Source organism: Ovis aries, chromosome 2, assembly GCF_016772045.2.
Source record: "Ovis aries strain OAR_USU_Benz2616 breed Rambouillet chromosome 2, ARS-UI_Ramb_v3.0, whole genome shotgun sequence".
NCBI lineage: Eukaryota > Metazoa > Chordata > Mammalia > Artiodactyla > Bovidae > Ovis > Ovis aries.
In genome coordinates, this window is record NC_056055.1 from 87,962,618 (window position 1) to 87,977,573 (window position 14,956).

General features: G+C 45.5%; 1 protein-coding gene across 1 annotated transcript in view; it reads left to right on the forward strand.

Moving 5' to 3' along the window:
* Positions 1-14,539, forward strand: part of ACER2 (alkaline ceramidase 2) — a 53,675-nt gene extending 39,136 nt beyond the window's left edge. The window contains exon 6 of the mRNA XM_060409521.1: positions 12,136-14,539. Coding sequence (XP_060265504.1) covers positions 12,136-12,190 — 55 coding nt within the window. The 3' untranslated portion in view covers positions 12,191-14,539. The remainder of the gene's footprint in view (positions 1-12,135) is intronic.
* The last annotated feature ends 417 nt before the right edge of the window (positions 14,540-14,956 follow it).

The following is a 14,956-nucleotide window of genomic DNA, read 5'->3' on the forward strand; positions in this document are numbered from 1 at the left end:
AGGGAGCATGGGTTCAATCCCTGGCTGGGGAGCTAAGATCCCGCGTGCCTTGCTGGGTGCCTCCCCTAAAAAAAGTTCAAGATAAAGATGTCAGTGGGGTTGGCTCCTTCTGTAGCACCGGGGGAGAGTCTGCTTCTGCTTCTCTCTTGGTTTCTGGTGGTTGCCAGCAATCCTGTTACCTCCACCTGCAGACCCTTCCGTCCAGTCTCCGCCTCTGCTGTCTGTTGGCTTCCCCCTTTCTCCGTGTCAGAACTTCCCTCTCCCTCCCTCTCTGATCTCTTATAAAGACAGCAGCCTAATTCAGTTCAACCTTGATTAACTGATTACATCTGCAAAGACCTTCTTTCCAAATAAGGTCATGGTGTGGGATCCCCGGTGTATGCCAATTTTGGGGGGTCAGCATTCAGTCTACTGCCCTGTCCCACAAGCTGCTTCCCGCATCTGCCCAGAATATGGGATCCCCTCCCCTCGTGTTTAGCCAGAGGCCCCAGAAGAGTGTTACAGAGTAGCCGGAGTCCTCAGAGTGCACAGGAGCGCACAGATACACACCCACCCCAGGCTTCCGCTTTCTCCTCCAAGGCCCCTGTTGGGGTTTCCTCTAATACCTTTCTCACCCCCGATCCGAGCAGCCCCCACCCTGCCGGCTGCTGTTGAAAAATACTTTGAGAAGCAGTGAGTGGTGGTAGGAGAGGACAGAACGGGTTTCAGGGAGCTTGGCTGGGGTTTCATTTGGCAGAATTACCCCCTCTGTCCCAGAAGTTTAGGGTGTCTGGCAGGAGAAAGCCAGCCGCCTCTCACCCCAGGCACCGCACGGCCTCCTCATCTTTGTATGGCCGGAAACAGGCCCAGGGCTGACCTGGCAATCAGTGTTGGGGAGGTTGAATTCAGACACCTAGTAATCAATCAATCAGTCAGTTCACAGAGCTAGAGAATGCAGGGTGTAGTGGAACACCTTGTGGGTCCAGGAAGTCCTCTTTGATTGGGAGGCAACGTCCACACTGAGACCAGAAGGATTGAGACAGGCGGTTCAGTGCTCAGCAGAGTGCTTCGCGGTCTTGTCAACAGCACTGGGATTGGTCGATTGGTCTGTCCAGAATATGAGGCAGAGAGAGAAAGAGAGTGTGTGTGAGAGAGAGGGAGACTCAAGGTGATTGTGCTGCTAGTCCGAGAGATCCCCTCACCAACTTGTACCAGGGGTAGGGATACACCTGTGCCGGAGTGCCGGGCTGGTGATGGGTGGATGGGGGCGGAGCCGGACAAGTAATGCGCCTTGGTCTTGCGAGGGGGAAAAGGGGAGCGCTGCCCAGAGTGCCCACCAGGGGGCAGTGCAGCCCCGCACACTGCGCAGGGCCCAGGGTGGCCGTGAACCCAGCCTCCCGCGTAGGCTCAGAGGGTTCTCCCAGGCGTGCTGCTCTCTGCCGTTGGATTCTGTCAAACTGCCAAGACTGCCCGTGGGCCGCAGAGATTCCGGTCTGCACAGGTCTGCACTCTGTGAAGGCCCCTCAAACCCAGATTCCAGAGAATGGATTTACCCCAAAGCTGGTGACACCTTCTGTTCTGGGCCACTCACCTGCAGGAGTCCACCCTGAGCCCTTGCTCCTTTTTACAACTGTTAGCTAATTAGGACCTCCTCTATAGCACAGAGGATTCTACTTGCTACTCTACAATGCCATATATAGGAAAATCTAAAAAAGTGGATGTATGTTGGTGTATAATCCATTTACTTTGCTGGATTTATGAAATTAGCACAACATTGTAAATCAGTTATACTCCAATACATTAAAAAAAAAATAAATGTTTCTCTTTTTTTGAGACATATACCACGAATTATGAGTGATTGCATAACAAATTAACCCAACACAAAATTATAACAGGGCTTCTCAGGCGGAGCTACTGGTAAAGAACCCACCTCCTAATGCAGGAGATGTAAGAGATGCGGGTTCGATCCCTGGGTTGGGAAGATCCCCTGAAGAAGGAAATGGCAACCCACGCCAGTATTCTTGCCTGGAGAATCCCATGGACAGAGGAGCCTGGCAGGCTACAGTCTATGGGGTTGCAAAGAGTCAGACACGACTGAAGCAACTAAGGAGGCATGCAAGTTATAACAAAAACAAGTATTTACCATCTTTCAGTTTCTGTGGGTCAGGAATTAAGCAGGGGCTTGGCTCAGCAGTTCTGACTTAGGGTTCATCAGGAGTTTCAGTGAGATGATAGCTTAGGATTTTGGGTATGAGATCTGGTTAGGAATCTCTGAGCCTGTTTTCTCATCTGCAAAATGGAGATAATAGAAGTACTCTTAGGGTTGTCATGAGGATTAGTGAAATAATTTTCACGTGGCAGAAATGGCCAATTGCCTACCTCAGGTGCAGTTCCCTCCTCTTTCTTTGCAATAGAGGCTCCAGTGTTAAGCTGTAAAGATGGATGTCTGCCTGGAATAAAAGTCTACATTCTCCTTTTCCCCCCCATCCCTTCTGTGTGAGTAGATAGAAGTGGCAGCTTTCAGGAAACTTCTTGTGATGGTACTTTTATGGGTCAGCCTGACTGGGCAAAGGGATGCTCTGATAGCTGGTAAAACATTATTTCTGGGTGTGTCTGTGAGGGTGTTTCTTTCTTTCTTTTTTTTTTTTCTCAGCTTCAGTAAGTGTCTTTATTGACTTTTAAATGGTACATTTGGGTAAGTCTTTTTTTTTTTTTTTTTTTTTACTTTACAATACTGTATTGGTTTTGCCATACATCAACATGAATCTGCTACAGGTGTACATAAGTTCCCACTCCTGAACCCCCCTCCCACCTCCCTCCCCATACCATCCCTCTGGGTTATCCCAGTGCACCAGCCCCAAGAATCCTGTATCCTGCATCGAACCTCGACTGGCGATTCGTTTCTTATATGATATTATACATGTTTCAATACCATTCTCCCAAATCATCCCACCCTCTCCCTCTCCCCAAAAGTCTGTTCTGTACATCTGTGTCTCTTTTGCTGTCTTGCATACGGGGTTATCATTACCATCTAAATTCCATATATATGTGTTAGTATACTGTATTGGTGTTTTTCTTTCTGGCTTACTTCACTCTGTATAATCGGCTCCAGTTTCATCCACTTCATTAGAACTGATTCAAATGTATTCTTTTTAATGGCTGAGTAATACTCCATTGTGTATATGTACCACAGCTTTCTTATCCATTCATCTGCCAATGGACATCTAGGTTGCTTCCATGTCCTGGCTATTATAAACAGTGCTGTGATGAACATTGGGGTACACGTGTCTCTTTTAATTCTGGTTTCCTTGGTGTGTATGCCCAGCAGTGGGATTGCTGGGTCATAAGGCAGTTCTATTTCCAGTTTTTAAAGGAATCTCCACCCTGTTCTCCATAGTGGCTGTGCTAGTTTGCACTCCCACCAACAGTGTAGGAGGGTCCCCTTTTCTCCACACTGTGAGGGTGTTTCTGAGATTAGCATTTGAGCTGGCAGACAGAGTAAAGAGGATTGCCCTCACTAATGTGGGCAAGCTTTGTCCAGTCCTTGGATGGTTTGAATTGAGCAAATAGGCAGAGGAAGGACAAATTTGCCCTCTCTGCTTGAGCTGGGGTGTCCGTCTTCTCTTGTGCCCAGATGTTGTTGCTGCCGGTTCTCTGGCTTTTGATCTGGGACCAGCTTACACTGTTGCCTCTCCTGGCTCTTCGGTCTTTACATTTAGACTGAAGCTACATGACCAGTTTTCCTTGACCTTTACCTTACAGAGGCAGATTGTGGGACTTCTCAGTCTCTATAATTGCGTGAGCCAACCGCAATAAATTTCTCTCTCTTTCTACCCTCTTGGTTCTAATTTTCTGGAGAACCTGAGTAGTACTTCTTTTAAAAGCAACTGCTATCTCTATTTATTTCTTTTGTTGTTTCCCTTCTTTTGTTTGACTTCCTGGAATGTTGATGTGGTGGCTGGAGCTCTGGTCACCATCTTGGAACATGAGGTCAAGCAGCCAATGGTTGGGATGAGAGAATGGTGAGTTGGAAGGAGTCTAGGTTCCTAAAAGTTTTGTGAAGTTGCCATACCAGCCCTGCATGGCCTACATTATACAGAAATACATTTTCACCCTGTGTTTAAGCAACTGTTACTTGGGTTTTTTGGGGGGGCGGTTTTGGCTCATGCAGCTGAGCTGAGCATCCTACCTGACTACACCCTTGGCAAGTGATAAGTAGGTACTCACGTGGTGGCTCAGATGGTGAAGAATGCTCTTGCAATGCAGGAGACCCAGGTTCGATCCCTGCGTCAGAAAGATCCCCTGGAGAAAGAAATAGCAACCCACTCCAGTATTCTTGCTGGGAGAATTGCATGGACAGAGGAGCCTGGGGGACCGCAGTCCATGGGGGTCACAAAGAGCCAGACACGACTGAGCAACTAACACAGGAGGTGCTCAGCACACAGGCAAGTGTTTTGAATATTCAAAGCTGGGGTTGGAACAGCCAACTAGACCTCATAGCTTGGATATGGGGAGTTAACAGCCAGGATGGCAGGGAAAGATCAGTGGGGCCAAGAGGCCTGGGCCATAGTTTCAGCTCTTCTTTCAACCTTCATTTTATTTTCTTTAATAGAGACTGGACTAGTTTCGGTGTTTTCAAAACTAGTCAGCAGCAGAAATTGTTTTTTCACATGGAAGTAAGTGGTATTTCTGACCTACCCAGGGATGATTCCCCTGGAGAAGGAAATGGCACTCCACTCCAGTATTCTTGGCTGGGAAGTCCCATGGACAGAGGAGCCTGGTGGGCTATGGTCCAGGGGGTCGCAAAGAGTTGGACACGACTGAGTGACCTAGCACACACGCTCTAGAAGCAGCAGTAATCTGAGGTAAAGGAGACAGCAAGCCTTCACTGTCTTGGGTTTCTTGAGGCCTCCAGCTCTAAGTGTGCTGAGACCGGAGCCTGGAGCTTCATCTTACAGCAAGAAAAGCCCAGGGCTACATCACCTTATCTCAGGAGTCTTTTCCCCTTGTGGTTTTAGGCTGAGTATCACATTGCATTTGCCAGGAGTCAACATGAAGCCACAAAACTCAGACTGGAACTTGAACTCACTTTTTTTTTTTAAGTTTATTTTTAATTGATCGCTTTCAATTGAAATTGTGCACTTGGTCTCAGGACTTAGTGAAGCTCAAGTTCTTTATGTCTCGTTGAAGAATTCAATGAGAAACAAATTGATAGGTAAGAAGTGGATTTACTCAGAGTTGCACGTTCCATGGATAGAATGCAGTCTGTCTCAAAAGGCAGGAGTGGCCCCAGGGCACAGGATTTTCTTGAAAAGTGAGTATGGCTGAGGGAGAAATACTCCACAGACAGAATGTGGGTCCACTCAGAAGGTGAGAAGCCCTGGGGGTAGTTAGTTTTTATGGAGGTGAATACATTTTTTAAATTTATTTTTTAATTGGAGAATTGCTTTACAATGTTGTATTGATTTCTGCTGGATAACAACACAAATAAGCCATAATTATACATATATCACACGCCTTTCTAGCCTTCCAGGTGTGAGTAATTTCATAGGCTAATGAGTGGAAGGATTATCACAATTATCTTGAAGAAGGGGCCGGGATTTCCACTATTTGGGCCACCGCACACTTTTTGGCCTGTTATGGTCGGCCCTGAACTATCCTGGTGCCTGTGGGTGTTTATGTGTTACAGTGAGTGTGTAATGAGCCTCAAGGTCCCCTCGAAGGCAAATCTTTCTCCATTTTGTGCCAGATCTGTTCTAACCAGTTTTTGTGTTATCCTCGATGGATATGTAGGGATTCCCTGGGGGTACAATGGCAAAGAATCTGCCTGCCAATACAGGAGATGCCGGAGATTCGGGTTCGATCCCTGGGACGGGAAGATCCCCTGGTGAAGGAAATGGCAACCCACTGCAGTATTCTTGCCTGAAAAAATCCCACGGGCAGAGGAGCCTGGCAGGCTACAGTCTGTGGGGTTGCAGAGTCGGTCGGACATGACTGAGCACGCACCTATGCACCATGGTTATGCCGTTCTTTTAAAGATTGTGCCCTGCCCTCTTCCCTCCTGTGTCAGGGAGACATCAGAAACAAAGGCCATGTGAAATTTTATTTTCCTGGTGCTGCAGGATTGGAAATGGCATCTCCTCTGGCCACTTAAGCCATGGGTGAGGGAATTATGCAATGGATCAATAAGATGAGGACAAAGACATACACCCTATATTTAAAGTAGTGTGTTACAGACTGTATTGTAAAAACCTTGCTCTAAATTACAAACCCCTTGAGCTCATTGTCATGGTTGGACCACAAAGAAGGCTGAACACTGAAGAATTGATGCTTTTGAGCCATGGTGTTGGAGAAGACTCTTGAGACTCCCTTGGACTGCAAGGAGATCAAACCAGTCAGTCCTAAAGGAAATCAGTCCAGAATATTCATTAGGAGGACTGATGCTGAAGCTGAAGCTCCAATACTTTGGCCACCTGGTTTGAAGAGCCGGCTCATTAGAAAAGACCCCAATGCTGGGAAGGATTGAAGATAGGAGGAGAAGGGGACGACAGGAGAAGATGCTTGGATGGCATCACTGACTCAATGGACATGAGTTTGAGCAAACTCTGGGAGATGGATACAGGGAAGCCTGGCGTGCTGCCGTCTGTGGGGTCACAAAGACTCCGACACTACTGAGCGACTGAACAACAGCTGTTCATTGTTAAGGTCAATAACTGTGTACTTGATCACATTGTGTAAGGAAGGGTAAGGTGATCCACAGACTTCCAGTGAACGTGTCATTGACTCATTGTTTCTTCTTTAATGGTCAACTGTTGGGCTTTTGTGTTTTTCTTATTGAGTTAAGAAAGCTTTTAGTAAGGAAGTGAGCCCTCTGAATTTGCTATTTACTGATATTGTTATTTAACATGCAAGTGTTTGAAAGTGGTCACGTTTGTACATCTTTTCTTTAAAAACTGCAAACTTCTCTGTGTGTGCCAGGCATCCAGGCATGGCTGTCTGGAGTCCTTTTCAAGCATCAGTCCATTGAATTCTCACAACAACAAGAGGTAGGTATTGCTATCGTGCAATACCCATTTAACAATTAAGGCGGTGGTTCTCAGCCTAATTCCCACCTAGCATGCCCATGGGAAGCCCTGTACCTACAAGTTCTAGAGGCCCACAAATGGCTAGTTCTGTTAACAGGTAGGGTAGTGGGTACCCAGAGAAAGAAAATCAGACATGACTTTCTTGACATAAGAGAAGCCATTTTTGGCCTAGGTCATTTTGTGATGTAAGTCTGGTCACAATGCTTGCCCTTGAAGAGGTCTCCGTAATAATGGTCTTAAGGGAACAAAACTGCTTTGGGCAAGAGGAGCAGCATAGCAAAGATGATAGATGGTTGTAAAGACTCTCAGCTCTGCATCAGTGGTAAAGACTAGCCTGAAGCATTGTTTTGAGCTGATTTGCAGAATTTAATCCCCCTCAGGCGCTCAGCCTCCAGAACTGGAACCTAAGGGATGATAATGTTCACCTTTTCTGATCCAACTGATTTCAATCCACTGAAGTTTGGACTCTATGGCCCAAGCTTCTTTATGAATATGTATCTACCCTTTAGCTTAAAACTTCCCCAATTTTGCTGTCTGAGGAGATACTGCATTGGGAGAAAGTGAAAGTGAATTCGCTCAGTCGTGTCTGACTCTTTGTGACCCCATGGACTGTAGCCTACCAGGCTCCTCCCTCCATGGGATTCTCCAGGCAAGAGTACTGGAGTGGGTTGCCATTTCCTTCTCCAGGGGATTTTCCCGACCCAGGGATCGAACCCGTGTCTCCTGCTTTCCAGGCAGACACTCTAACCTCTGAGCCACCAGGGAAGCCCCCAGGTATTCTCTTTACTTGCTGCAAGTAATAAATCCTTCCTTCTCTTGCTCCTTGGCTTGTTTGTGTCTGTTGGCTTGACACCTGCCAAGTGAACCCAGTTTTTTAAAAAATTTATCTTTAATTGAAGGATAATTGCTTTTACTGGAATGCAAAAGTAGGAAGTCAGGAGATACATGGAGTAACAAGCAAATTTGGCCTTGGAGTACAAAATGAAGCAGGTCAAAGGCTAACAGAGTTTTGCCAGGAGAATGCACTGGTCATAGCAAACGCCCTCTTCCAACAACACAAGAGAAGACTCTACACATGGACATCACCAGATGGTCAACACCAAACTCAGATTGATTATATTCTTTGCAGCCAAAGATGGAGAAGCTCTATACAATCAGCAAAAACAAGACCGGGAGCTGACTGTGGCTCAGATCATGAACTCCTTATTGCCAAATTCAGACATAAATTGAAGAAAGTAGGGAAAACCACTAGATCATTCAGGTATGACCTAAATCAAATCCCTAATGATTATACAGTGGAAGTGAGAAATAGATTCAAGGGATTAGATCTGATAGAGTGCCTGAAGAACTATGAATGGAGGTTCGTGACATTGTACAGGAGGCAGTGATCAAGACCATCCCCAAGAAAAAGAATGCAAAAAGGCTAAATGGTTGTCTGAGGAGGCCTTACAAATAGCTGAGAAAAGAACAGATGCAGAAGGCAAAGGAGAAAAGGAAAGCTATACCCATTTGAATGCAGAGTTCCAAAGAATAACAAAGAGATATAAGAAAGCCTTCCTCAAGTGATCAATGCAAAGAAATAGAGGAAAACAATAGAATGGGAAAGGCTAGAAATCTCTTCAAGAAAATTAGAGATACCAAGGGGACATTTCATGCAAATATGGACACAATAAAGGACAGAAATAGTATGGACCTAACAGAAGCAGAAGATATTTAAGAAAAGGTGGCAAGAATACACCAAAGAACTATACAAAAAAGATCTTCATGGTCAAATAACCACAATGGTGTGATCACTCACCTAGAGCCAGACATCCTGGAATGCGAAGTCAAGTGGGCCTTAGGAAGCGTCCCTACAAACAAAGCTAGTGGAGGTGATGGAATTCCAGTTGAGTTATTTCAAATCCTAAAAGATGATGCTGTGAAAGTGCTGCACTCAATATGCCAGCAAATTTGGAAAACTCCTCAGTGGCCACAGGACTGGAAAAGGTCACTTTTCATTCCTATCTCAAAGAAAAGAAATGCCAAAGAATGTTCAAACTACTGCACAATTGCACTTATCTCCCCCACTAGCAAAATAATCCTCAAAATTCTCCAAGCCAGGGATTCAACAGTAGGTGAACCATGAACTTCCAGATATTCAAGCTAGATTTAGAAAAGGCAGAGAAACCAGAGATGAAATTGGCAACATCTGCTGGATCATCGAAAAAGCAAGAGAGTTCCAGAAAAACATCTACTTCTGCTTTATTGACTACGCCAAAGCCTTTGACTGTGTGGATCACAACAAAATGTGGAAAGTTCTTAAAGAGATGGAAATACCAGACCACCTGATCTGCCTCCTGAGAAATCTGTATGCAGGTTAAGAAGCAACAGTTATAAGTGGACATGGAACAGCAGACTGGTTCCAAATTGGGAAAGGAGTACGTCAAACCTGTACATTGTCACCCCACTTATTTAACTTCTATGCAGAGTACATCATGAGAAACACTGGGCTGCGTGAAGCACAAACTGGAATCAAGATTGCTGGGGGAAATATCAATAACCTCAGGTATGCAGATGACACCATCTTTATGGCAGAAAGCAAAGAAGACCTAAAGAGCTTCTTTATGAAAGTGAAAGAGAAGAGTGAAAAAGTTGGCTTAAAACTCAACATTCAGAAAAGTAAGATCATAGCATGCGGTCCCATCGCTTCATGGCAAATAGATGGGGAAACAATGGAAACAGTGACAGACTTTATTTTTTTTTACTCCAAAATCATTGCAGATGGTGAGTGCAGCCTTGAAATTAAAAGATGCTTACTCCTTGGAAGAGAAACTATGACCAACCTAGACAGCATATTAAAAAGCAGAGACATTACTTTGCCAACAAAGGTCTGTCTAGACAAAGCTCTAGTTTTTCCAGTAGTCATGTATGGATGTGAGAGTTGGACTATAAAGAAAGTTGAGTGCTGAAGAACTGAGGCTTTTGAAGTGAGGTGTTGGAGAAGACTTTTGAGAGTCCCTTGGATTGCAAGGAGATCCAACCAGTCCACCCCAAAGGAAATCAGTCCTGAATATTCATTGGAAGGACTGATGTTGAAGCTGAAGCTCCAATACTTTGGCCACCTGATGCGAAGAACTGACTCATTGGAAAAGACCTTAATGCTGGGAAAGATTGAAGGCAGGAGGGGAAGGGGACAGCAGAGGATGAGATGGTTGGATGGCATCACTGACCCTATGGGCGTGAGTTTGAGTAAGCTCTGGGAGTTGATGATGGACAGGAAGCCTGGTGTGCTGTAGTCCATGGGGTCGCAAAGAGTCAGACACGCCTGAGCAACTGAACTGAATTGAACTACTTTACAATATTGTGTTGGTATCTGCCATACATCAATATGAATCAGCCATAGGTATCCTTATGTCCCCTCCCTCCCACCTCCCACCCCACTAGGTTGTCACAGAGCACGGGTTTGAGCTCCCTGAGTCATAGAGCAAATTCCCGCTGGCTATCTATTTTCCACGTGGTAGTGGATATGTTTCCAGGCTGCTCTCTCCATTCGTCCCACCCTCTCCTTCCCCACTGTGTCCACAAGTCCTTTCTCTGTGTCTGCATCTCCGCTGCTGCCCTGCAGACAGGTTCATCAGTACCATCTTTCTAGATTCCACATGTATGCATTAATATACGGTATTTGTTTTTCTCTTTCTGACTTACTTCACTTTGTCTCATAGGCTCTAGGTGTGTCCACCTCATTAGAACTGACTCAAATGCATTCCTTTTTACAGCTAAGTAATGTTCCATCGTATATATGTATCACATCTTCTTATCAGATTCATCTGTCAATGGACATCTATGTTTCTTCCATGTCCTAGCTATCGTAATCAGTGCTGCAATGAACACTGGGGTACATGTATCTTTTTCAATTCTGGTTTCCTCAGGATATATGCCCAGTAGTGGGATTGCTGGGTCATATGGTAGCTCTAATCCTAGTCTTTTAAGGAATCTCCATACTATTCTCCATAGAGGGTGTATCAATTTGCATTCCCACCAAAAGAAGGTGAACCTAGTTTTTCAGGTAACAATTTTCTCTAAGGATGGAAGCGTTACTATATATCTCTCCCAAGAACATAAGCCATGTAGACATGTGTGTATCAGGCTCTGTCACTGGAGCTTAAGATAAGGCATTCTTGGAACTTCCCTGGTGACTCACTGGCTAAGACTCTTTGTTCCCTATGCGGGGGCCCAGGTTCAATCCCTGGTCAGGGAACTAGATCCTGCATGCTGCAACTAAAAAAAATATTGATGCTGCTATTGCAACTAAAGATCCCGCATGTATAACTAAGACCTGTTTAGCCACATACATAAATATTGAAAAAAATCCAAAATATTCCCAGAAAACCATCAGTTGGGAATTTTGTGTCTTTTGATCATGAGCTGCCTGTTCTTTCTTGTTTCCTGCAATATATCTTTCTCTGTTCCCAGCTCTGTTTCTACTTGTTTGTCTTTTCTGCGTGTTGGACACATGAATGAGTTCAACAGCAAATGGATGACACTAAGCTGGAGAAGGCGATGGCATCCCACTCCAGTACTCTTGCCTGGAAAATCCCATGGACAGAGGAGCCTGGTAGGCTGCAGTCCATGGGGTCGCGAAGAGTCGGGCATGACTGAGCAACCTCACTTTCACTTTTCGCTTTCATGCATTGGAGAAGGAAATGGCAACCCACTCCAGTGTTCTTGCCTGGAGAATCCCAGGGACGGCGGAGCCTAGTGGGCTGCCGTCTATGGGGTCGCACAGAGTCGGACACGACTGCAGCGACTTAGCAGTAGCAGCAAGCTGGTGATAAGCGACCTTGCTGATGTAAATGCTGAGAGACATTTTTGACTACTCTTACAGCTCAGATGGTAGAGAATCTGCCTGCAATGAAGGAGACCCAAGTTTGACCCCTGGGTTGGGAAGATCTCCTGGAGCAGGGAATGGCTCCTCACTCCAGTATTCTTGCCTGGAGAGCTCCAGGGACAGAGGAGCCCAGTGGGCTACAGTCCGTGGGGTCGCAAAGAGTCAGACATCACTGAGCGACTAACTTACTTTCCATATTTGCAGCTCACTGACTGACCAGATCCCTCCAAGTCAACTGAACGTGCCTCCACATTTATGAACTCCATCACCTGGCCCCCTTCTAGGCTCCCTTCTCTCCTTCCAAAATGCACACCACCCACACTGAATACCCTCCCAGTAGTCAAGTATAGATGTGAGAGCTGGACTGTAAAGAAGGCTGAGCACTGAGGAATTGATGCTTTCAAACTGTGGTGCTGGAGACTACTCTTGAGTCCCTTGGACAGCAAGAAACTGAAATCAGTCAATCCTAAAGAAAATCAAAACTGAATATTCATTGGAAGGACTCATGCTGAAGCTCCAATAATCTGGCCACCTGATGTGAAGAGCTGACTCATTGGAAAAGCCTCTGATGCTGGGAAAGATTGAGGGCAGGAGGAGAAGGGGACGACAGAGGATGAGATGGTTGGATGGCATCACTGACTCGATGGACATGAGTTGGAGCAAACTACGGGAGATAGTGAAGGACAGGGAGGCCTGGCGTGCTGCAGTCTCCCGGGTGGCAAAGAGTCAGACAGGACTTTTGTTGTGACTTCACTTTCACTTTTCACTTTCATGCATTGGAGAAGGAAATGGCAACCCACTCCAGTGTTCTTGCCTGGAGAATCCCAGGGACGGGGGAGCCTGGTGGGCTGCCGTCTATGGGGTTGCACAGTCAGACACGACTGAAGCGACTTAGCAGCAGCAGCCGACACTGAAAAACACTCCGTGACCAGTGGCGACACCTAGTGGCCAAAGCGGCGGCAACAGCAAAGGAACCAGGATTCCTGGTTTTCTCTCCTGGTGTGTAGGTGTTTGCTCAGTCTTTTTGTGACCCCATGGACTGTAGCCCGCCAGGCTCCTGTGTCCATTGGATTTCCCAGGCAAGAATACTGGAGTGGCTCGCCATTCCCTCCTCCAGGGGGATCTTCTGACCCTTGGACAAAAGAAACCCTCAAGGAGACTATGAGATTTCCCAGCAGGGAGGACCCCTGTGCAAGAGAAGAAAGAGAGGTGAGATAAGGGCTCAGAGTCAAGTGGTTTGAATTATTAAAAGGAAGTGACTTCATTTGCTGCCCTAAGCTAGGTACAGGCATTAAGGATTGATGGCTGCTTTCATCATGTAAAAGGATGGAAGGAGAACATTTTCTGCCTCCTGTAGTTTTGCCAAGAGAATCAAACCTCAGTCAAGCTACCAATCAAGCCACCAATTTGAAGGAACTTTGTGATGTATTCATGAATATGCCGTCAGCACATCTAGACTGTGGGAGCCTGTGCAGATCAAATGGGCCAGGTTCTTTCACAGATAGATTTAAAGAAAAGTAGGGACGCTTCCAGATTATAAGATACAAGATTGGAAGAGACTTAAAAGGCATGTCAAAGCTTTTAAAATATTCCAACTAAACCACAGTGTCTATAGATACACATTTGGCTGAAAAACCCACTTAGTAATGGTGGGATATTGCTGACCTGCTGGGGGAGAAAGGAGGGGAACTGTGGTTGGAATGAGGGACCTAGCTGGGCTTCTGGGGTGGCTGCAGTGGTCTGTGTCTTGACCTAAAGGCAATTGCCTTGGAATAATTCAAGTCACACATTTATATTGTTACCTGTGTTTTATTTAAAATATAATTTTTTTTTCAATGAAAGAAGAGTGATGCTGGTGAGTCGTAATCCTGAAAGGAGAGCACCTCTACCCTTGGTGAGGACAACACTGGTATTTTGGGGATAAAGGAGTAGTGACCTATAAGTGGGTGGATGCAAGTTCACTGAGGTTTGCAAAATGGTGATATCCTATCACTTCTTTTTCATTTAATAGCTGGAGTACTTCATAAAGAGAAAATTCCCCTACATACTATTGGTTACCCAGTGATAAAGACCATATAGGGAAGGCAGGATCAATCTTTGATTCTTTCCCTTTACTACTTTTCAGGATTAAAAACTTGGTTCCTTGCCATCCTTCAGAAGGGACTGTATGTATGTAATTATGAACACATGGATTTAAACGTATTTGATGGGCTTCAAAGCCAGCACAGTTGTTATCACTTATACTCAATTTGTTCCATCTTGCGTCAGTGAGAACCTCAAGTTGATTCTTTAATTTTTCTGAAAGGATCCTGGTAATTGGCTGTTTGCTTGTTACCAGTAGGATGGTGTATTGTCCTTTTGTCTGTTTCCGACCCAGACTCACACTCAGCCATACTCAGAGAAACCCTGTTTACCTGTTTTTATTTTAGTGAGACGTATTTCAAAGCCTAATCTAGGTTCTAGGGATGACCACTGCCAGTGGTTTGGTCACCACTGTTAGCCCTTTTCGGTGGACAGAGGTACTGGACATTTTAAAGTCATGAGAGGGTTGAGAGTTGCTCTCTGTATATGGTCTATAATAAAGCTTTTTTTTTTAAGCCCTCGCTGACCTTAAGTTTCCTGGAATCATTGTTTATGAGTGGGGGTATCAGCTTTGCCATGAGCCAAATTCTGGTCTTAGACCTGGTGTTCTACCGACCCAATTCTTCTGTTGAGTGTTGGTTAGAAATAGTACGACCGCCTCACTCCTTGTCCTCAGTTGGCACACAGTTGCCACACAGAGACTTGTGTGGAGGCTGTCTCCTCCACAGTGAGGAAGTTGTCACTCTAGATGAGTGTCCCAGAGTTTTTTACTTAAACAATTTTTATTCTAAGTTGTTTTATTTTTTTTTAAAGCTGTGCTGGATCTTTGTGGTGGCATGTGGGATCTTAGCTCCTGGACCAGGATTCGAACCTGCATCCCCTGCATTGGAAGGTGGATTTTTAACCACTGGACCAACAGGGAGGTCCCCCCCCAGGTCTTTTT